General features: G+C 41.6%; 1 protein-coding gene across 3 annotated transcripts in view; it reads right to left on the bottom strand.

The window, feature by feature from the left end:
* Window positions 1-6,604: 6,604 nt before the first annotated feature.
* The window catches only part of QTRT1 (queuine tRNA-ribosyltransferase catalytic subunit 1), a 353,595-nt gene continuing 339,060 nt past the window's right edge, over window positions 6,605-21,139 (bottom strand). For 2 of the 3 annotated variants that reach the window (XM_073587543.1, XM_073587544.1), the window contains 3 exons: window positions 18,295-18,604; window positions 17,060-17,144; window positions 6,605-10,534 (listed from right to left, as the gene is read on the bottom strand). In XM_073587543.1, coding sequence (XP_073443644.1) covers window positions 10,423-10,534; window positions 17,060-17,144; window positions 18,295-18,604 — 507 coding nt within the window. In that variant the 3' untranslated portion in view covers window positions 6,605-10,422. Of the gene's footprint in view, window positions 10,535-17,059; window positions 17,145-18,294; window positions 18,605-21,139 lie in introns of those variants that run through there. The other variant, XR_012234469.1, reaches the window with a different exon arrangement.

Raw genomic sequence — 21,139 nt, 5'->3', positions numbered from 1 at the left:
TGCAAAAACCACAGCGAAGAAACTGGTGATGGAAGTTATATGCAGATATGGGGTTCCAGAAGTTGTTGAAAGTGATCAAGGTCCGGCCTTTTCTTCTCATGTGTACCAAAAAGTTCTGACAATACTTGGATCCACTGTAGCCCTCCATACTCCGTACCACCTACAATCCAGTGGGGAAGTTGAGAGGCTGAACGGCACACTGAAGGGACAATTGACCAAAATGATGCAGGAGACTACGGCTCCATGGCCAGAGCTCCTACCCATTGTACTATACCACATTCGTACTACCCCTATTGCAAAACATGGCCTGTCCCCATATGAGATATTGTTTGGTACTAGGCCCCCAGTTGCAAACTTCCAGCCCCAGCAGTTATCAGAAGAAACTGACTGTGCTGTTCAATATGTTATTCAGCTTAGTAAAAATCTTGCTAACACCCATGTTCTAGTTTCCTTTTCTTCTCCAGATTCAGCAGAAACCGACACCTGTCATAACCTGAAGCCTGGTGATTTGGTAGTCGTGAAGAGGCATGTCAGAAAGCACGGACTAGAACCCTTGTATGACGGTCCCTATCAAGTCCTCCTCATCACCCCTACATCAGTGAAACTAGAAGGAAGACCGACTTGGATTCACACATCGCACTGCAAGCTGGTTAAACGAGCCAATAGCAAATAAGGGGGCATAATGTTTTGGTCTTTCGCATTTTCCATATTACTATTGGTAACCGCATGGGACAGCCTAAATTCCCCAACGTCCTTGAATAATAAGTTTATACAACATCATGAAAAATTACTGAGAGATTTGTTGGACAATTCCCAGTCTCTGGCAGACTGTTGGATCTGCACGTATTCACCAGTGTCAGCCACAAGCATCCCCTTTTTGGACTGACTGTTCTGACACACTCGCTAATAATGCCACAGATAATGCTAAGTTATGGAATTTAACTGTTGGTATACCTATTGTGGGATGGGTGGGATACCCCTGGTGACAAGGTAACCTTTCAGGAAGTAATACACAACTTCAATATTTGGCCTACAAAGGAGGGGCCTGGGTCCCTAAGAATAAGACTAGTCTAACCAATCTAGGGCAAATTCCAACGTATGGTTTACAAGTCAGTTTCAATGTAACTTCACACTCTACTGATGCCTTCAAACCAATGTTGCTAGAAAGAAGGTTACATAACACGTCATGGGAATTTTCTAATTTGTTTCCCCAGGGTTCTAACGAAACCTGTGCCAGTATTCCTGGCAATATATCTTGTAATGAGACCTCTGAATATGTACCAGGAACCCCCACTTGTGGAAATCCTGATGTAGGTTATTGTAGTCCTTTAGGACAATCTCCAGCTTGGTGTATGCTTCAGAATGCAGTGGAATTCATAGACTTAGTTCATAGATTGGTACTGCAACATTCAGCCCTATGGGATTTACCTGATGACATGTTCTGGGTATGTGGAGACAATGCTTATAAATGGTTGCCAGTAGGGGTAGAGGTACTTGTACTCTGGGTCGCTTGACCCCGGCCACCTTTGTTATTCCGAACAAACAGTTGGATGCACAGGCTATACCCAAACATACATTATGCAAAAGAGCTGCGGACAATTCATCCCACCCTTCAGGAAGACCACATATAGTACAGATGAGTGTGGCCAATAAAATTGTCAGTTCCATTTTCATTTACCCTATGATTACATAAATGTGGGATAAATTGGTTAGAGCCACAGACTATCTAGATGATCAAATTTGGGATATATTGGATTTACTTAACACTACTGTTGCTGTCCAAAATCAACTTATTATTGTCACTAATCAACATACTATAGTGCTGGACTACTTAACAGCAGCACAAGGTGGTAAGTGTCAGGTCATTGGACCCGCTTGCTGTCATTATATAGATCCTAACAGTACTATGAAGTTAAAGTTAAAATTAGAAGATATTCAAAGACTCAGAGATCAATACGATAAAGACAATGATCGTAATAAGGACAGTTGGTGGTCAGACACCTTCTCCTTTCTCAATCCAGCCAATTGGTTTAAGGGAATTGGGGGCTGGATAGCTTGGATCTTACAAAACTTGTTACACACTGCTGCCTGTATCCTTGTTGTATATGTGATACTAAAACTTGTTCTTTCTGTATGTATTAGGAAATTCTGCAATAAGACAGCTAATGATGATACCAAAGGTGTCGTTGCCCCTGCTCTTCTCTGCACCGATCTCAAAATGCTACTTGTTGAAGATGTTGAAGCCAAGCACATGGCTGCTTACAAAAGATCCCCACCACCGTCATCAAAAATTGTTATTCGTAAATTGTAGTATACAGTGGGGACGGGTGCGCCGCCATAGCCATGACTGATAACACGGCATCAGTCATGTGAAGACCAGTACCCCTCAAGCTGTTAGCTTGGGATAGCACCTCTGATGCTGCATATGTGTTAACAAAATTTATCTAGGGGGGAATTGTGAAGTACAGTATTCAGATGTACGGGACATCTTGTTCTTCGGGATCCATAGATAGATAGAGCATCCTTAACATGCTCAGCTAAACCTCTCCAAAACACAGGGATGAGGGCTCTATCAGACCACTCCAGCTCGGAAGCAAGTGTCCAAAAACAAACGGCATACTGGCTGACCGAGAGGGATCCCTGAGTTAATGCAAGTGTGAAGTACAGTATTCAGATGTACGGGACATCTTGTTCTTCGGGATCCATTTTTGTGCTTGCGACGCCATTTTGTTGTTTACAAGTTAAATTTTGTAACTTAACTAGATGAAAGTTCACGGCTGTTATGAAACCAGACTGTTCCAGCTTGTACAAGATATGAGATATGAGATGAGACCCTAAAAGAATGCGCTATTGTTCTATATTCTACGTCACGCAGCTGGGGACATATTCCGATTTTCTTGCAATACTATTGGCTTAAATGTATTATGATTCTATTGGTAGCTGTATACTTTGCATAATTAAGCAGAATGCTATGTAATGTGAGATTCAGTACAGTACAGAGACCCCCGTCTCTGTGTGGTCATTACCAGTTGCTAGCAACGCCCTGTGAATTAATTTGGAAATCACTGGATCAACCGTGAAGGGTTAATTTAGCCCTACCTCAACACAAGGAGCTGAAGAGAGGTATCGTGCGTGACCCGTGGTCCCAGTAAAACCTGCTTGATAGATGTTAAGAACTGAGCAGCGGTCCGAACCTCAGGGTCACCACGCTCCCATAGTGGCGTGGCCCACTCCAACGCCCTGCCCGACAGAAGGGAAATAATAAACCCCACCTTAGCCCGTTCCATAGGGAATCGCGCAGTCAGTAACTCCAGTTGGATAGAGCACTGCCTCACAAAACCCCTACAGGAGGCGCAATCGCCAGAAAATTTATCGGGCAACGGGAGGCGGGAAACTGTCGGCGCGTGGGAGGACGTGGACATACGTGAAACCGCCTCTGCGATCGCCTGTACAGCAGCCTCCGAAGACTTCACCGCTGAGATAACACTCAAGAGTAGCCAACCGGCCCTTTAGCTGGTGAATGCACTGAAGGAGTTGCTGCTGATCTGCCATTACTAGCCAGACCCTGGCGCTAGTATAAAGTTAGGAACGGCAGAACGCACTAAATAAAAATAAATAATAAAGTGCGTTCGCCACTCGGGGTCCACCGTGCAATAGATGTTACACCGCTGCTAGGTAATGACAGACAAGCAATATGGCGGTATAATGCGCACGGGTTAGACTTCACCCGAAGTGCGCAAAGCGGGCTCTGTTCACACACAGAGGCGCCGCAACATAAACATACGAAAAAGCTGAGTCTGTTAGTGTCACAGACCATAGGGAAATGCACACACGGTATCTGGTCACAGGAGCAGGACCCAAGGCAGAGGAGCTGCGTCCGTCTAGACCTACCATGTGTGCGGCGTTGCTAGTGCGGATGCCAAGGAGGGCTGCAACTGCAGCACGGCGTAGGGCACGTCCGCTAGTCGACAAAGCTAGGAGGCAGGCGCAATGTCGGACGCTAGAGTAGAGGTGCAGAGAGCACAGTGGCCTAAGGCTTGCCACTGACTGGCGCTGACTGCTCCACTAATTCCCTAACCACATGCGTAATATCAGAGGGAAGGGGTTTCAAATGAGTCAGTCACCAGAGTCATACATCCGTCACCATTCACACTTTAGCTTGAAAAGTCTATACTAGCGCATGGCCGAACGGTCATGCGTGCTTTTTATAGCCGTGCGGGACCTTCCAGATCTCTGAGATGGACCAATGAGATCTGGAGCAGGACTTGGGCACGACTCCCGATCTCCAATGGGAGATCTCCTCGTGAGCATGCCCAGTAGGAGCACAGAGGAACTTAGTCTCTGGAGCGGTCTGCTGCAAAGTAATCTTCTCTGCAGTAGATAGACAGGAGACCGCAGAATGTGAGGCTCTGGATTCCTGCAAAGCAGGCGCAGAAACCAGACGCCTAACACGAATGGGCCTATGGAGCATTCGGAGACCTTGGTGGCCGGTACCGCTGCACCTTATTTCTAGATAGCGCAGTGGTTAGGTATCACACGTGGAACGCACGGTGCTTAGTATTGACGCAACGGAAAATCCTCCCTGTGGACGATGTGTTTAGGACCATACTCGGTGACCTGGTGAAGCTGCGTTCTCTGGAGTATGGGAGACTGGGCACACGTAGGGCCGCTCTCCTCTGGAGGGGCTTTTCTTTTAGTGTGCCCTAGTCTGGTCATCTCCTTTCCTGGTGGTGGGCTGCTGCTGACATTGAAGATTTTTGTTTTGTGATCGGTATACAGTGATGTAGGGCTGCAGGTGCCAAAATAGGGCTTTGTGATTTGTGGGTGTTGTAGTGTTTGTTTTTGTATATATTGTATATAGGGATATATATTTGGGTGTAGGTGTAAGGTGGGGTGGTGGGAAAAGGGGGGAGGTGGGTTTATCTTGTGGGACTATGGGACACTGGGGTGTTTGGGGAAACACTGGCACTGCCTGATGTGGCCTACGGACGTTGGACATAGATTGAGGCATGAGACGCAGGACCAGCTCTCAGGTCAGTGCGGGGGTTGGGAATGGTGGGCTTGAGCGTGGGGTATTTAGTTTAGTCTTGTATATATTTGTATAAGTTTGTGGTTATTTTATTTAAAAAAAATTTTAAAAAATGTATATAGTTTTTTTTTTTATAGCTATGGTTTATTTTATTTTGTTTATTAGTTTGTTGATGACTGGACCAGAAGGTGTAAGTACTTAATATTAGTTATTATTCTGTATATATGTATAATATGTGTGAGAGGAGAGAATGAGCGGCTGGACCAGCGTTCATTATACGGATTATTTTCTGGCTGATATTCTTGTTTTGTTTCTGTTGTTGTTATTATGTTATGTTTTTCATTTTTATAATAAAAGATCCACAAGATGTAACTCAGGATTAGTATAGGATCAGATTTTGTGGCAGGTATAGATAATATTTTGCACATGTGTGGATGCTGCTGGATTTAGATGTAGTTCCACCACCCAAATCGCTCATTGGCTGTAGGTTACAACACAATGGAGAGGGATATGAAGCTGCGTCATATTATTAGTTACTGTTATTGTAAGCTAAACTAGATTGGTGCCGATAGTAAAAAACAATCTACTGGTTGGTAGATGTCACCGCAAGACAATCTCGTCACAATCGAAGCCTTTAAAACAAGGTTTCAGAACATTGTCACCACTGTTAAGCCTTATGTGCTCCTGAAAATGCCTGTTTTGGCTAAACATGTCTGGGAGAGTCACCTTATGGAGTTACCTGTGAGTTAAGGCACCGTCTCACATAGCGAGATCGCTGATGTGTCACCAACTTTGTGACGCAACAGTGATCTCACCAGCGATCTCGCTACATGTGACACATACCGGCGACTGGCCCCCCCGTTGGATATCGCTGATCGAGCTCGAATGTCCTGGGCCACTTTTTCATCGTCGGTGTCCTGCTGGCCAGCATGCATCGCTGTGTTTGACCCCGACGAGCGACCTCGTTGGCGACGCAGAACTCAGGGACGCAGGCTGGAATCGTCAGAATAGCTGCTGTGTGACAAAGTACCAACGACCGCCGAGGTCGTTATACGAATCGCCGGATCGTTGCTGCGTCGCTGAAGAGCTCTGCCTGTTTGACAGCTCACTAGCGACCATTTAGCGACGTACCAGCGATCCCTACAGGTCGTATCGTTGTCGGGATCGCTGGTGCGCCGCTAAGTGAAACGGTACCCTTACTCTATCATATCCTCTACAATGCAGCAACTCGTCTGCAAGTTGGACTATAACTCGTAAGTGACATTAATGATGAATCAATCATCTTCACTCTGTGTTCAGAATGGGCTCCAATATTTTGAATATCTGTTCAAAATTAAAAAGTCACACTGTAGACATGAGGTTTATCATCTCACCATGCCAAAGAGTACAGACTATTCCGAGCCGAGTCCCTTTTATCTTCACGAGAATTCAATTTTTGCCGCATTAGCCTTATGCCCTTGAATATAAAGGGTAACCTGGAAACATTTAATGTAATAAATCCCTGACCAAGTGAGGAAGAGCATCCGGATAAAACTGAGGCAAATGTGTGTGTGACAAAATAAGAGACGACATGGGGAGCTTCTCCATTATTCTTTATTTTACAGTCCTTTATCACAGTGATATAGACTGGGATAATTATCCCTTTACACTTATAGAGCACAAGACTTTCAGCGATCGCTAGGACTCTACAGATCAGTGAACCCCAACCAGTAGCTAATGGTACACACATTTGTGTTCTTAGGCCAAGCCAATGTGCCCCCTTACATTGTTTTTGGAGAAGGAATATCTGGATCCAATGTGAGACACATAGTAAAGATCAGAGTTAGCTGCCCTTATGTTGTTGGCCGCGAACCATAGGCCAAAGGGCTCCAACATAATGTTCCCACCAAGAAGAGGATGGAATAGAGTGCCAAGTTTTGCCACCCAGGACAAAGGGGATAAATGTTTTTTTGTGCTTCGTCACCCTTTCCATGGCCCATGGACAGCTTCCAAACAAAGTCACAAAAAGAATATGTGATGCCTTATAACTACTTCACTGTTTATGAATCCTAAAATGAAATCTGTAGGGTCTACCCTCCTAAGCAGTTTATATGGGCATACAGGTCAAACCAAGTTCAATAAAATGATACATTGATATCTATGATCCGATTACTTGTTCCAGAGAAATCCATATTTTTCTAAATATGTAAATGAGCTGTTAAGATCTATGGGCCGGACATAGATCTCCCTGAAATTCTGCCTCCAGATTCATTGTGAATCATGTGATGACTGACACTTTAGTCTGATAATCACACACAGCTCGCTCTGAAAGTGAGATCAGAACTAACATTACAGCAGAAGTGAACTATGTCTCATTACAAACACAATTAGATCAGCAGTTATCCTCTCAGTGTGTCATCTTTGCTGCAGAGCTGTGCCTATTTATAACCAACAGAGTACAGCAGAATTGAACCTTGTCTCAATACAAACACAACAAATACATGTGCAGTTGTCTCCTCACATTGCCTTTCCTCCCTACACTGGCTGCCTATGAGATGGAAGCTATGATTGGAAAACTGCTGCTGCAAATGTGTTTGTAATGAGACAAAATTCACTTCTACTGTACTGAGTTAGTTCTGCTCTCACTGCAGAGCTGTGTGTGATTATGAGAGCACACTATCAGTTATTACATGTCTCACACAGGTAATTTCCCTTTTTATTTAAAATAACCTGTGGTGGCACATTCTCATGGAGATCAGTGTCCGGCCCATAGATCTTAACAGCTCTTTCACATATTATGAAAACTTTGTATTTCTCTGGAACAGGACATTGGATTGCAGATATCAAGATATAATATTAGTCAACTTTCTATGACCTGCACGCTCATATAGACAACTTAGAAGGGTGGAGCCCACGGATAGATTTACTTTAAACAGTTAAAATTGCTTCAGTTTTTGTGGCGCCTGAAAAAGACGTTGTTGGCACATAACCTTCTTCAGCTATTCAGTAGAATAGAGAGCCATCATAGCAGTGGAGGCAATACCAAGTTTTGCCATCTACCTGTAGTACAGAAGTGTATGTTGTTTGTTTCCCCTTCCACACCCTTTCCAGGACTTTTGGCCAATTCTGCATCTACTTTTATTGACATCTCCTGATCAACAGGTTGACCATGCACAACCCAATAGAAGATAATCTCAATATACCATCATAGCCTTAGAAGTTCTTCTGGACACCTAATTGCCACTTTATAAGGGCAAAATCAAGGTAAGGCAAAAATATTTTTTACAATATTTACACAACAATCGTGATCCATATCCTGGATCTAACCTCAAAGTTGTTCATTAATAAGAACAAATTTTGTCCAAGTGGGCACCATCCAACAATACCTCCTAATTGGCTCAGATAAAGAACTACAGTCGTATACCGACCACTTCACCTTCCATAACTTGGTGGAGACCATAATAGGTTGGGGACCAATGATCTATTTTTTCAGAAGACCTAGTTTTTTTACATCGGAAATATGGCATGATACCTCCAGGGCTTTATGTAAAAACAGTGTGCAATACCACTAGAGAAGACATTCAGTTTCAGCACTTGGCACCTCGGTAACAAAAGGTACAGACAGACTGGTAACGCTACAACGTGACACATGGCACCGAGACGAGTGACGCAGTTCAGTAGATGTACACGGGACCAAAGAGACTAGTCAACAATTGGCACTACTGAAGCTGAACATAGACAATTAGTTTTTTGTATTTCCCGATTGCCCAGAGGGGGACCATCATGTCAAGAATAATCACTTATGGGCTCATTTGTGTACATATGAATACAAGGGGACAACAGGTTCACAAGTATCTGATTGGGCCTCCAGAAGATCATTTCCATGGACCAGGCTTTGACACAGAAGATGAAGATGTCTTGCCCCTAGGGTCTATACCTTGTAGATGAATTCACAAATAGCCAATGATGTTTATGACGCCCATGGTCGTATAGATGGAGGACGGTCCATCTCCTCCGGTAGGGCCATGGAACCTTAGTCTGGGTATATCTAAACCCTTTGCTCTTAAGATTCTTTTAAGCACTCAACACTGAAATCTCAGACTATTTTATTGCAGAAGTAATGCAAAAATATATATATATATCTCACTCTTGTGTATAATAAGACCGACCACCCCTACAAACAAAATGATGTAAACGAATTCTATCTAAGCCAATAGACAAAGAATGGCTTATTTTAGGCAAAATCTTCTTGCAGTACCCTGTAGACCAGATCATATATAGTCATTACCTAGTACGACATGAAGTTTGTGGACATTTCTTTTTAGATTTTTGGGCCAATAATGGCCAACAGGGGTAGTAAAGTATTAGAAATCGGCTCGCTAACAGTAAAGAAGCTGAGCTGCATTACCAGATACAACCAGTAGTCAGGAGTGTTGCTGTTTCTTAAGGAAAGCAGCTGTGTTTTACTGATCTGATAAAACCCCTTTAAAGGAAATTCAGGCACATCAGGACTGTACTAATTAAAAATTGTGACCCTTGAGATGAACTGGTCAGTTTATATCTCTCATTTTTTTTGTAAACTATGATAAGTGTCTACAATTGCAAGATAACTACAGTATTTTGGTCACAGATCCCTAAGCAATGAATTCATCAGAACAGGGAGACTGGTACTGTAATTACTACATTCTTGTGGTGTGAAGACCACAGTAAGTTCAAGTTGTTATACAGTACACTGCCTCCCTGTGCTGACCAGACTTGTTTTAAGCTCCTCCCACTCTGAAACCAGGAAGTAGGAAAATATTGCACAGGAAATCATGCAGCCTCATGATATAAAACAATAGTCACAAAAATAGGGGAATGTTCACCCTTAAGGTTTGTCATGAATAAATAAAAAAAGAGATTCTTGGGAAATCTACAGCAACACTTGGCAAATTCTAATAACTGTACAGATGGAACATAAGGCCGCGGAGTTGTGCCATCACGAATTACTATGCTAGTACCCCCCTTCATTGTACTGTACCCTCTATTATACTTTTAATAATAAAACTCCCAGAATTCCTTTAGCAGGACAACTTTACACCTGAGCATATGGAATAATTTACTTGGATTGTTGGAAAACTGGATGGTCAACATATAGGACCTTCCACCTAAGATCTCTTTCCACTGCACACTACCCCGTCCTCCTCTTCAAAATAGTCTTGGTACCAGAGAAGTAAAAGAACGGTCTAGATGGGGCTGAAGCAAGAATGTGATAAGCAAGAAGCCTTGTGCGCGAATCCTTGTGATTTGGTGGGACACAGCGATGCAATCATGGTGGACATGAGATCTTCAGCTTCCTTGAGGGTTTCTCGGATACATATTATCTTCTGATCTCACATTCGAAGGTCTCTTTCAGGAGACATGATGATGAGGTTTCATAGGTGAGTGCTGTCCTTTGTGTCAAATATCGTACCCTCGGATCGTGTCACGCTTGCTTTTCGGGCATTATTAGGAGCAAGAGTCAATGGATCCGGACGTATGAGGTAACTGAAAAATACATGATCTCCCGTTATTACAGTGAATAAGAAAAATACTCTTTATCTAGCTTTAGAAGTATTATAGTAGTTATATTCTTGTACATAGGGGGCAGTATTATAGTAGGTATATTCTTGTACATAGGGGGCAGTATTATAGTAGTTATATTCTTGTACATAGGGAGCAGTATTATAGTAGTTATATTCTTGTACATAGGGGCAGTATTATAGTAGTTATATTCTTGTACATAGGGAGCAGTATTATAGTAGTTATATTCTTGTACATAGGGGGCAGTATTATAATAGTTATATTCTTGTACATAGGGGCAGTATTATAGTAGTTATATTCTTGTACATAGGGGCAATATTATAGTAGTTATGTTCTTGTACATAGGGGGCAGTATTATAGTAGTTATATTCTTGTACATAGGGGGCAGTATTATAGTAGTTATATTCTTGTACATAGGGGGCAGTATTATAGTAGTTATATTCTTGTACATAGGGAGCAGTATGATAGTAGTTATATTCTTGTACATAGGGGGCAGTATTATAGTAGTTATATTCTTGTACATAGGGGCAGTATTATAGTAGTTATATTCTTGTACATAGGGGGCAGTATTATAGTAGTTATATTCTTGTACATAGGGAGCAGTATTATAGTAGTTATATTCTTGTACATAGGGAGCAGTATTATAGTAGTTATATTCTTGTACATAGGGGGCAGTATTATAGTAGTTATATTCTTGTACATAGGGGCAGTATTATAGTAGTTATATTCTTGTACATAGGGGGCGATATTATAGTAGTTATATTCTTGTACATAGGGGGCAGCATTATAGTAGCTATATTCTTGTACATAGGGGGCGATATTATAGTAGTTATATTCTTGTACATAGGGGGCAGCATTATAGTAGTTATATTCTTGTACATAGGGAGTAGTATTATAGTAGTTATATTCTTGTACATAGGGAGCAGTATTATAGTAGTTATATTCTTGTACATAGGGGCAGTATTATAGTAGTTATATTCTTGTACATAGGGGGCAATATTATAGTAGTTATGTTCTTGTGCATAGGGGGCAGTATTATAGTAGTTATATTCTTGTACATAGGGGCAGTATTACAGTAGATATATTCTTGTGCATAGGGGGCAGTAATATAGTAGTTATGTTCTTGTACATAGGGGGCAGTATTATAGTAGTTATATTCTTGTACATAGGGGCAGTATTATAGTAGTTATATACTTGTACATAGGAGCAGTATTATAGTACTTATATTTCTGTACATAGGGGGCAGTATTATAGTAGTTATATTCTTGTACATAGGGGCAGTATTATAGTTGTTATATTCTTGTACATAGGGGGCAGTATTATAGTTGTTATATTCTTGTACATAGGGGGCAGTATTATAGTAGTTATATTATTGTACATAGGGGCAGTATTATAGTAGTTACTTCTTGTACATAGGGGGCAGTATTATAGTAGTTATATTCTTGTATACAGGGGCAGTATTATAGTAGTTATATTCTTGTGCATAGGGGCAGTATTATAGTAGTTATGTTCTTGTGTATAGGGGCAGTATTATAGTAGTTATATTCTTGTACATAGGGGGCAGTATTATAGTAGTTATATTCTTGTGCATAGGGGGCAGTATTATAGTAGTTATATTCTTGTACATAGGGGCAGTATTATAGTAGTTATAATCTTGTACATAGTAGCAGTATCATAGTAGCTATATTCTTGTACATAGGGGGCAGTATATAGTAGTTATGTTCTGGTGCATAGGGGCGGTATTATAGTAGTTATATTTTTGCACATAGGGGGCAGTATTATAGTAGTTATATTCTTGTACATAGGGGGCAGTATTATAGTAGTTATAATCTTGTGCATAGGGGCAGTATTATAGTAGTTATATTCTTGTACATAGGAGCAGTATTATAGTATTTATATTCTTGTACATAGGGGGCAGTATTATAGTAGTTATATTCTTGTATATAGGAGCAGTATTATAGTAGTTATATTCTTGTACATAAGGGCAGTATTATAGTAGTTATATACTTGTACATAGGAGCAGTCTTATAGTAGTTATATTCTTGTACATAGGGGCAGTAGTATAGTAGTTATATTCTTGTACATAGGGGGCAGTAGTATAGTATTTATATTGTGCATAGGGGCAGTATTATAGTAGTTATATTTTTGTACATAGGGGCAGTATTATCGTAGTTATATTCTTATACATAGGGGCAGTATTATAGTGATTATATTCTTGTACATAGGGGGCAGTATTATAGTAGTTATATTCTTGTACATAGGGGCAGTATTATATTAGTTATATTCTTGTACATAGAGGCAGTATTATAGTAGTTATATTCTTGTACATAGAGGGCAGTATTATAGTAGTTATATTCTTGTACATAGGAGCAGTATTATAGTAATTATATTCTTGTACATAGGAGCAGTAGTATAGTAGTTATATTCTTGTACATAGGGGCAGTATTATAGTAGTTATATTGTTGTACATAGGGGGAAGTAGTATAGTAGTTATATTCTTGTACATAGGGGCAGTATTATAGTAGTTATGTTCTTGTGTATAGGGGGCAGTATTATAGTAGTTATATTCTTGTACATAGGGGGCAGTATTATAGTAGTTATATTCTTGTGCATAGGGGGCAGTATTATAGTAGTTATATTCTTGTACATAGGGGCAGTATTATAGTAGTTATAATCTTGTACATAGGAGCAGTATCATAGTAGTTATATTCTTGTACATAGGGGGCAGTATATAGTAGTTATGTTCTGGTGCATAGGGGCGGTATTATAGTAGTTATATTTTTGCACATAGGGGGCAGTATTATAGTAGTTATATTCTTGTACATAGGGGGCAGTATTATAGTAGTTATAATCTTGTGCATAGGGGCAGTATTATAGTAGTTATATTCTTGTACATAAGGGTAGTATTATAGTAGTTATATACTTGTACATAGGAGCAGTATTATAGTAGTTATATTCTTGTACATAGGGGCAGTAGTATAGTAGTTATATTCTTGTACATAGGGGGCAGTAGTATAGTATTTATATTGTGCATAGGGGCAGTATTATAGTAGTTATATTTTTGTACATAGGGGCAGTATTATCGTAGTTATATTCTTATACATAGGGGCAGTATTATAGTGATTATATTCTTGTACATAGGGGGCAGTATTATAGTAGTTATATTCTTGTACATAGGGGCAGTATTATATTAGTTATATTCTTGTACATAGAGGCAGTATTATAGTAGTTATATTCTTGTACATAGGGGGCAGTATTATAGTAGTTATATTCTTGTACATAGGAGCAGTAGTATAGTAATTATATTCTTGTACATAGGAGCAGTAGTATAGTAGTTATATTCTTGTACATAGGGGCAGTATTATAGTAGTTATATTCTTGTACATAGGGGGCAGTAGTATAGTAGTTATATTCTTGTACATAGGGGCAGTATTATAGTAGTTATATTCTTGTACATAGGAGCAGTAGTATAGTAGTTATATTCTTGTACATAGGGAGCAGTATTATAGTAGTTATATTCTTGTACATAGGGGGCAGTATATAGTAGTTATGTTCTGGTGCATAGGGGCGGTATTATAGTAGTTATATTTTTGCACATAGGGGGCAGTATTATAGTAGTTATATTCTTGTACATAGGGGGCAGTATTATAGTAGTTATAATCTTGTGCATAGGGGCAGTATTATAGTAGTTATATTCTTGTACATAGGAGCAGTATTATAGTATTTATATTCTTGTACATAGGGGGCAGTATTATAGTAGTTATATTCTTGTATATAGGAGCAGTATTATAGCAGTTATATTCTTGTACATAAGGGCAGTATTATAGTAGTTATATACTTGTACATAGGAGCAGTATTATAGTAGTTATATTCTTGTACATAGGGGCAGTAGTATAGTAGTTATATTCTTGTACATAGGGGGCAGTAGTATAGTATTTATATTGTGCATAGGGGCAGTATTATAGTAGTTATATTTTTGTACATAGGGGCAGTATTATCGTAGTTATATTCTTATACATAGGGGCAGTATTATAGTGATTATATTCTTGTACATAGGGGGCAGTATTATAGTAGTTATATTCTTGTACATAGGGGCAGTATTATATTAGTTATATTCTTGTACATAGAGGCAGTATTATAGTAGTTATATTCTTGTACATAGAGGGCAGTATTATAGTAGTTATATTCTTGTACATAGGAGCAGTATTATAGTAATTATATTCTTGTACATAGGAGCAGTAGTATAGTAGTTATATTCTTGTACATAGGGGCAGTATTATAGTAGTTATATTCTTGTACATAGGGGGCAGTAGTATAGTAGTTATATTCTTGTACATAGGGGCAGTATTATAGTAGTTATGTTCTTGTGTATAGGGGGCAGTATTATAGTAGTTATATTCTTGTACATAGGGGGCAGTATTATAGTAGTTATATTCTTGTGCATAGGGGGCAGTATTATAGTAGTTATATTCTTGTACATAGGGGCAGTATTATAGTAGTTATAATCTTGTACATAGGAGCAGTATCATAGTAGTTATATTCTTGTACATAGGGGGCAGTATATAGTAGTTATGTTCTGGTGCATAGGGGCGGTATTATAGTAGTTATATTTTTGCACATAGGGGGCAGTATTATAGTAGTTATATTCTTGTACATAGGGGGCAGTATTATAGTAGTTATAATCTTGTGCATAGGGGCAGTATTATAGTAGTTATATTCTTGTACATAAGGGTAGTATTATAGTAGTTATATACTTGTACATAGGAGCAGTATTATAGTAGTTATATTCTTGTACATAGGGGCAGTAGTATAGTAGTTATATTCTTGTACATAGGGGGCAGTAGTATAGTATTTATATTGTGCATAGGGGCAGTATTATAGTAGTTATATTTTTGTACATAGGGGCAGTATTATCGTAGTTATATTCTTATACATAGGGGCAGTATTATAGTGATTATATTCTTGTACATAGGGGGCAGTATTATAGTAGTTATATTCTTGTACATAGGGGCAGTATTATATTAGTTATATTCTTGTACATAGAGGCAGTATTATAGTAGTTATATTCTTGTACATAGAGGGCAGTATTATAGTAGTTATATTCTTGTACATAGGAGCAGTATTATAGTAATTATATTCTTGTACATAGGAGCAGTAGTATAGTAGTTATATTCTTGTACATAGGGGCAGTATTATAGTAGTTATATTCTTGTACATAGGGGGCAGTAGTATAGTAGTTATATTCTTGTACATAGGGGCAGTATTATAGTAGTTATATTCTTGTACATAGGAGCAGTAGTATAGTAGTTATATTCTTGTACATAGGGAGCAGTATTATAGTAGTTATATTCTTGTACATAGGGGGCAGTATTATAGTAGTTATATTCTTGTACATATGGGGCAGTATTATAGTAGTTATATTCTTGTACATAGGAGCAGTAGTATAGTAGTTATATTCTTGTACATAGGGGGCAGTATTATAGTAGTTATATTCTTGTACATAGGGGGCAGTATTATAGTAATTATATTCTTGTACATAGGGGCAGTATTATAGTAGTTATATTCTTGTACATAGGGGGCAGTATTATAGTAGTTATATTCTTGTTCACAGAGGGCAGTATTAAAATGGTTCATTTTCCTCATGCTCCTTGCTTGAGATTAATCACTGGTTAGGTTCATCTCATTTGAGAGAATTGCTTTTTAACTACATTCAGTCTCTTCTCTGATCCTCAATGTACCAGGGGAAAGATCTAAACTGTCAGACGAGGGAGGAGATGACAGAATAGAGAAAGCGGAGAGAAGACAGCGATAATTAGACAATGAAGTCACAGAACGGGGAGACATTAAGAAGAGTCAGCCTGACACTTGAACATTACTGAGATGGACAGCTCTTCTAGAGATACAATGAAATGCCAAGAAACCGCAGACAGCAGAAGACACAACGTCAACGCCGAGACAAGAGGGAATATGTCATACAAAAACGCAAAAGGAGAATGTGCAGAGGATCAATGGGAAATTATGAAACAGAAGATGATCTGTAAGCAGCACATCGTGTAATGAGAGCGGGGAGGAATATCTGCAGATGGCTAATGCGGACAATGGCAGACTACCGGGAGTAACAGCATACAATGAGGACACATCAGACCCACGCCTCCTCAGAGGGCGACAACTGCACACTTTGGAAAATATTTGCGAATATAAAATTCCACTTTCTAAAAGTTGACTGGTGATGTCCAGGGAAATCTGGGGTTTACAAGGCTGTTTATGAATAATGTTTGTTAGTTTTTAGGATAGATTGTCAATATGTCATCACTGGAGACCCCGTCTCTGGGACCCCTGCTGATGGGGACAAAGAAGGGACCAGTGAATGAGACAGGGTGCAGTATGAGGCGCAGACCCTATGGACCAATCACTGTGTCGGGTAAATAATGGAGGTAACATACCCTAATGGTATCGCCCCAGAGTGCCCGAGATATGAAACATACTTACACCACATCATTGAGCTCCAGCTTGGTGTCTGGAGAAGGATTTATAAGGATATATGACAAGGCGTTATCTGTGTCCATAATGTCCACTGTAGAAAAAGAGGAAGAAATGCTGTGGTGAGAGGAGCTGACCCCATGTCACATAGCTCCTCCCTCCTGACTGTATCACCCTGTAGTGGGAGGAGCAAACTCCATGTCACATAGCTCCTCCCTCATGACTGTATCACCCTGTAGTTGGAGGAGCAAACTCCATGTCACATAGCTCCTTCCTCCTGGCTGTATCACCCTGTAGTGGGAGGAGTCTGCATATCATATAACTCCTCCCTCCTGTCTGTCACCCTGTAGTTGGGGGAGCGGAATCCATTCACATAACTGCTCCCTCCTGTCTGTGACACCCTGTCATGGGAGGAGTAGTCTTCATGTCACATAGCTCCTCCCTCCTGACTGCTACCCTGTAGTGGGAGGACCAGACTTCATGTCACATAGCTCTTCCCTCCTGACTGCCAACCTATAGTGGGAGGAGCAGACTCCATATCACATAGCTCCTCCCTCCTGACTGCCCCACTGTAGTGCGAGGAGCAGACTCCATGTCACATAGTTCCTCCCTCCTGACTGCCACCCTGTATTGGGAGCAGCAGATTCCATATCACATAGCTCCTCCCTCCTTACTGCCACCCTGTAGAGGGAGGAGCAGACTTCATGTCATATAGCTCTTCCCTCCTGATTGCCACCCTGTAGTGGGAGGAGCAGACTCCATATCACATAGCTCCTCCCTCCTGACTGCAACACTGTAGTGCGAGGAGCAGACTACATGTCACATAGCTCCTCCCCTTGACTGCCACCCTGTAGTGGGAGGAGCAGATTCCATATCACATAGATCCTCCCTCTTGACTGCCACACTGTAGTGCGTGGAGCAGACTCCATGTCACATAGCTCCTCCCTCCTGACTGCCTCCCTGTAGTGGGAGGAGCAGATTCCATATCACATAGCTCCTCCCTCCTGACTGCCACCCTATAGTGGGAGGAGCAGACCCCATATGACATAGCTCCTCCCTCCTGACTGCCACCCTATAGTGGGAGGAGCAGACTCCATGTCACATAACTCCTCACCCCTGAGTATCACCCTGTGATGGGAGCAGTAGTCTCTGTATAACATATTTCCTCCCCCTCTGTACATTACACTATGGGGGGGCACATTGTCCTCTATTTTCATCACAAATAGACAATATGGGTCACCTACTGTACTCTGCAGTTGAGAGACCCAGATGTTTCATTCTGGTCTTCACCAGAGCATTGAGTTCCTGCCGTTCTGAGCGTCTGTACAGACTCATTCTCTGTTGGCTAATCCTTTCTGACGCTGACTTCCCAGGCTGCCTGGCTCCTTTGCGAGACAGTCTCCGAGCCCACTGCATGCTCTTCCTGCGCAGTAATGGATGCTCGGACTGGTCGCTGGACGTAGAGTTGCGATGTGGCCCACGGCTTTGGATGGTGTCTCCCCAGCGGCTTTCTCTTGTGTCTTCATAGTCTTCCACGCTGATAGAGACCTGTGACTAGAAGGACAAGAAAGAGGGGCATAATAACAATCAAAAAGGGTCATTACTTAGCCACACAGCCGGACTAGGTGCACTGGCAAGACAACATGTGCCATCATGAAGGGCTTCAGCCACATCAGTCCAGCAGGAGGCAGAAACAGAGTGAAAAAGCAGTATACGGAAAAGGGACAAAATAAAGCGCTATGTGATCAGTATTCGCTTCTTCTTCCGGTCTATGTCACCCTATAGTGGTAGAACTACATCAGCACATAGGGGCAATATACTGACTAACCATGTGAGATTAATCTGGCTGATGTGTTCTCTATAAACCAGCACTAAATATGGGACATATTTGTATTACTTATCTGTAGAATGGTGGCAATGTTTTATTTGACTACTGTATGGGACTATGCATCCAAGCACTTCGTGTCACTATAAATCTGTACTCTGTGTGGCACAATTTATCTGAGCTCTGTGTGATACTACTCATCTGTACACTGTGCGGCATTATTTATCTAAGCACTGTACAGGACTATGTATCTGAGCACTGTGTACTGCTACTTAGCTGGACTCTATCTGATGACTGTGGGTCACTATTCATCAGTACACCATTGTGCAACATTATTTATCTGAGCCCCCATACTATCTATCTATGTTGGCACTGTATATATCTGAGAATTGTATAAGACTGTACCTGGTACTACTCATCTCTACACTGCATTACACAATTTATCTGAGCTCTGTATGACACTAAATGAAGACTTTGTGGCACTACTCATGTGTAGACTGTGTGGCATTATTTATCTGGGCACCTGCATTATCTAGCTGTGTGGATGACTTAGCGTAGCATAATTTATCTGCTGACTGAATCACATTATGCATCAGAACATTATATGGGATTATTCATCTGAGCACTGCGTGGTACTACTCATTGTACTCAGCGTGACACAATTTAACTACTGAATAGATTATTTATCTGAGCATTCCATGGAGATATGCATCTGAGCACTGTATGGCTCTACTTACAGTATCTATACTCGGCGTCATACAGAGCACAAATAAATAGTGCCACACAGAGTACAGATGAGTAGAGCCGCGCAGTTTTCTGATAGTACTATACAGAGCTCAGATAAATTGTGCCACACCGAGCATGGATAGGTAGTGCCACACAGTGCTCAGATAGCTACATATAGCACTCCGATAAATTGTGCCACATCAAGCATGGGTTAGTAGGTCCACACAGTGACATATAGAGCTCAGATAAATAGTGCCACACAACTTATCTGAGTATTGAGTGGCTTTACTCATCTTTACATTATGTGGCATTATCTGAGCGCTATGACTCAATTTTTCTACCACTGAATAGGACTACTTATTTCAGCATTGTGTGGCACTAAAAATCTGGACTCTGAGTGGTACGGTACTAATAATAATAATCATTCAGAACGTGACCATATCTGATTTTTTTTTTTTAATTATGTATTTTTTATTGACTTTCAGCAATAAAAATGTAACCCTGTCCCTCCACTCTTCACACCCTTTCAGCTAACAATTACAGCTGTAGTTTTACATGGGTATTTAACAATACAGGTATTGCACATATACTTAAAGGGTTTTCCAGCTTAAAAAAAACCTTTTCCTGGGCTGTATTAAAAAAAAAAACCTGCTCTGTGAGCCTGTCCGATACTGCACTGTGAACCCACATGGTGCTGCATTGTGGCCCTGCCCTGGGCTGCACTGAGATCCTGCCCGATGCTGCACTATGACCCTGCCCAGTATTGCACAGTGGCCCTGTCCTGGGCTGCCCTGTCACTGAGCCTGGTAATGCACTGTGACAGGTACTGCTATATTACTGTGCATGGTGACCGTGCCTGATGCTGCACTATGGCCCTGCCCTGGACTGCTTTGTGACCCTCCCCGATGCTGCACTGTGACCCTCCCCAATGCTGCACTGTGACCCTCCCCAATGCTGCACTGTGACACTCCCCAATGCTGCACTGTGACACTCCCCAATGCTGCACTGTGACCCTCCCCAATGCTGCACTGTGACCCTCCCCAATGCTGCACTGTGACCCTCCCCAATGCTGCACTGTGACACTCCCCAATGCTGCACTGTGACACTCCCCAATGCTGCACTGTGACCCTCCCCAATGCTACACTGTGACCCACCCCAATACTGCACTGTGACCCTCCCCGATGCTGCACTGTGACCCTCCCCGATGCTGCACTGTGACCCTCCCCGATGCTGCACTGTGGCCATATCTGGTGCTGCACTATGGCCCTGCCCTGGACTGCTTTGTCACCCTCCCCGATGCTGCACTGTGACCCTCCCCAATGCTGCACTGTGACCTTCCCCGATGCTGCACTGTGACCCTCCCCGATGCTGCACTGTGACCCTCCCCGATGCTGCACTGTGACCCTCCCCGATGCTGCACTGTGACCCTCCCCGATGCTGCACTGTGACCCTCCCCGATGCTGCACTGTGACCCTCCCCAATGCTGCACTGTGACCCTCCCCGATGCTGCACTGTGACCCTCCCCGATGCTGCACTGT

This window comes from Dendrobates tinctorius, unplaced genomic scaffold, assembly GCF_039654945.1.
Source record: "Dendrobates tinctorius isolate UK_male_01 unplaced genomic scaffold, ASM3965494v1 ptg000099l, whole genome shotgun sequence".
In the NCBI taxonomy this organism is placed as follows: Eukaryota; Metazoa; Chordata; class Amphibia; order Anura; family Dendrobatidae; genus Dendrobates; species Dendrobates tinctorius.
Note: the sequence above shows the minus strand (reverse complement) of the source record. Positions and strands in the feature narration are given on the sequence as shown.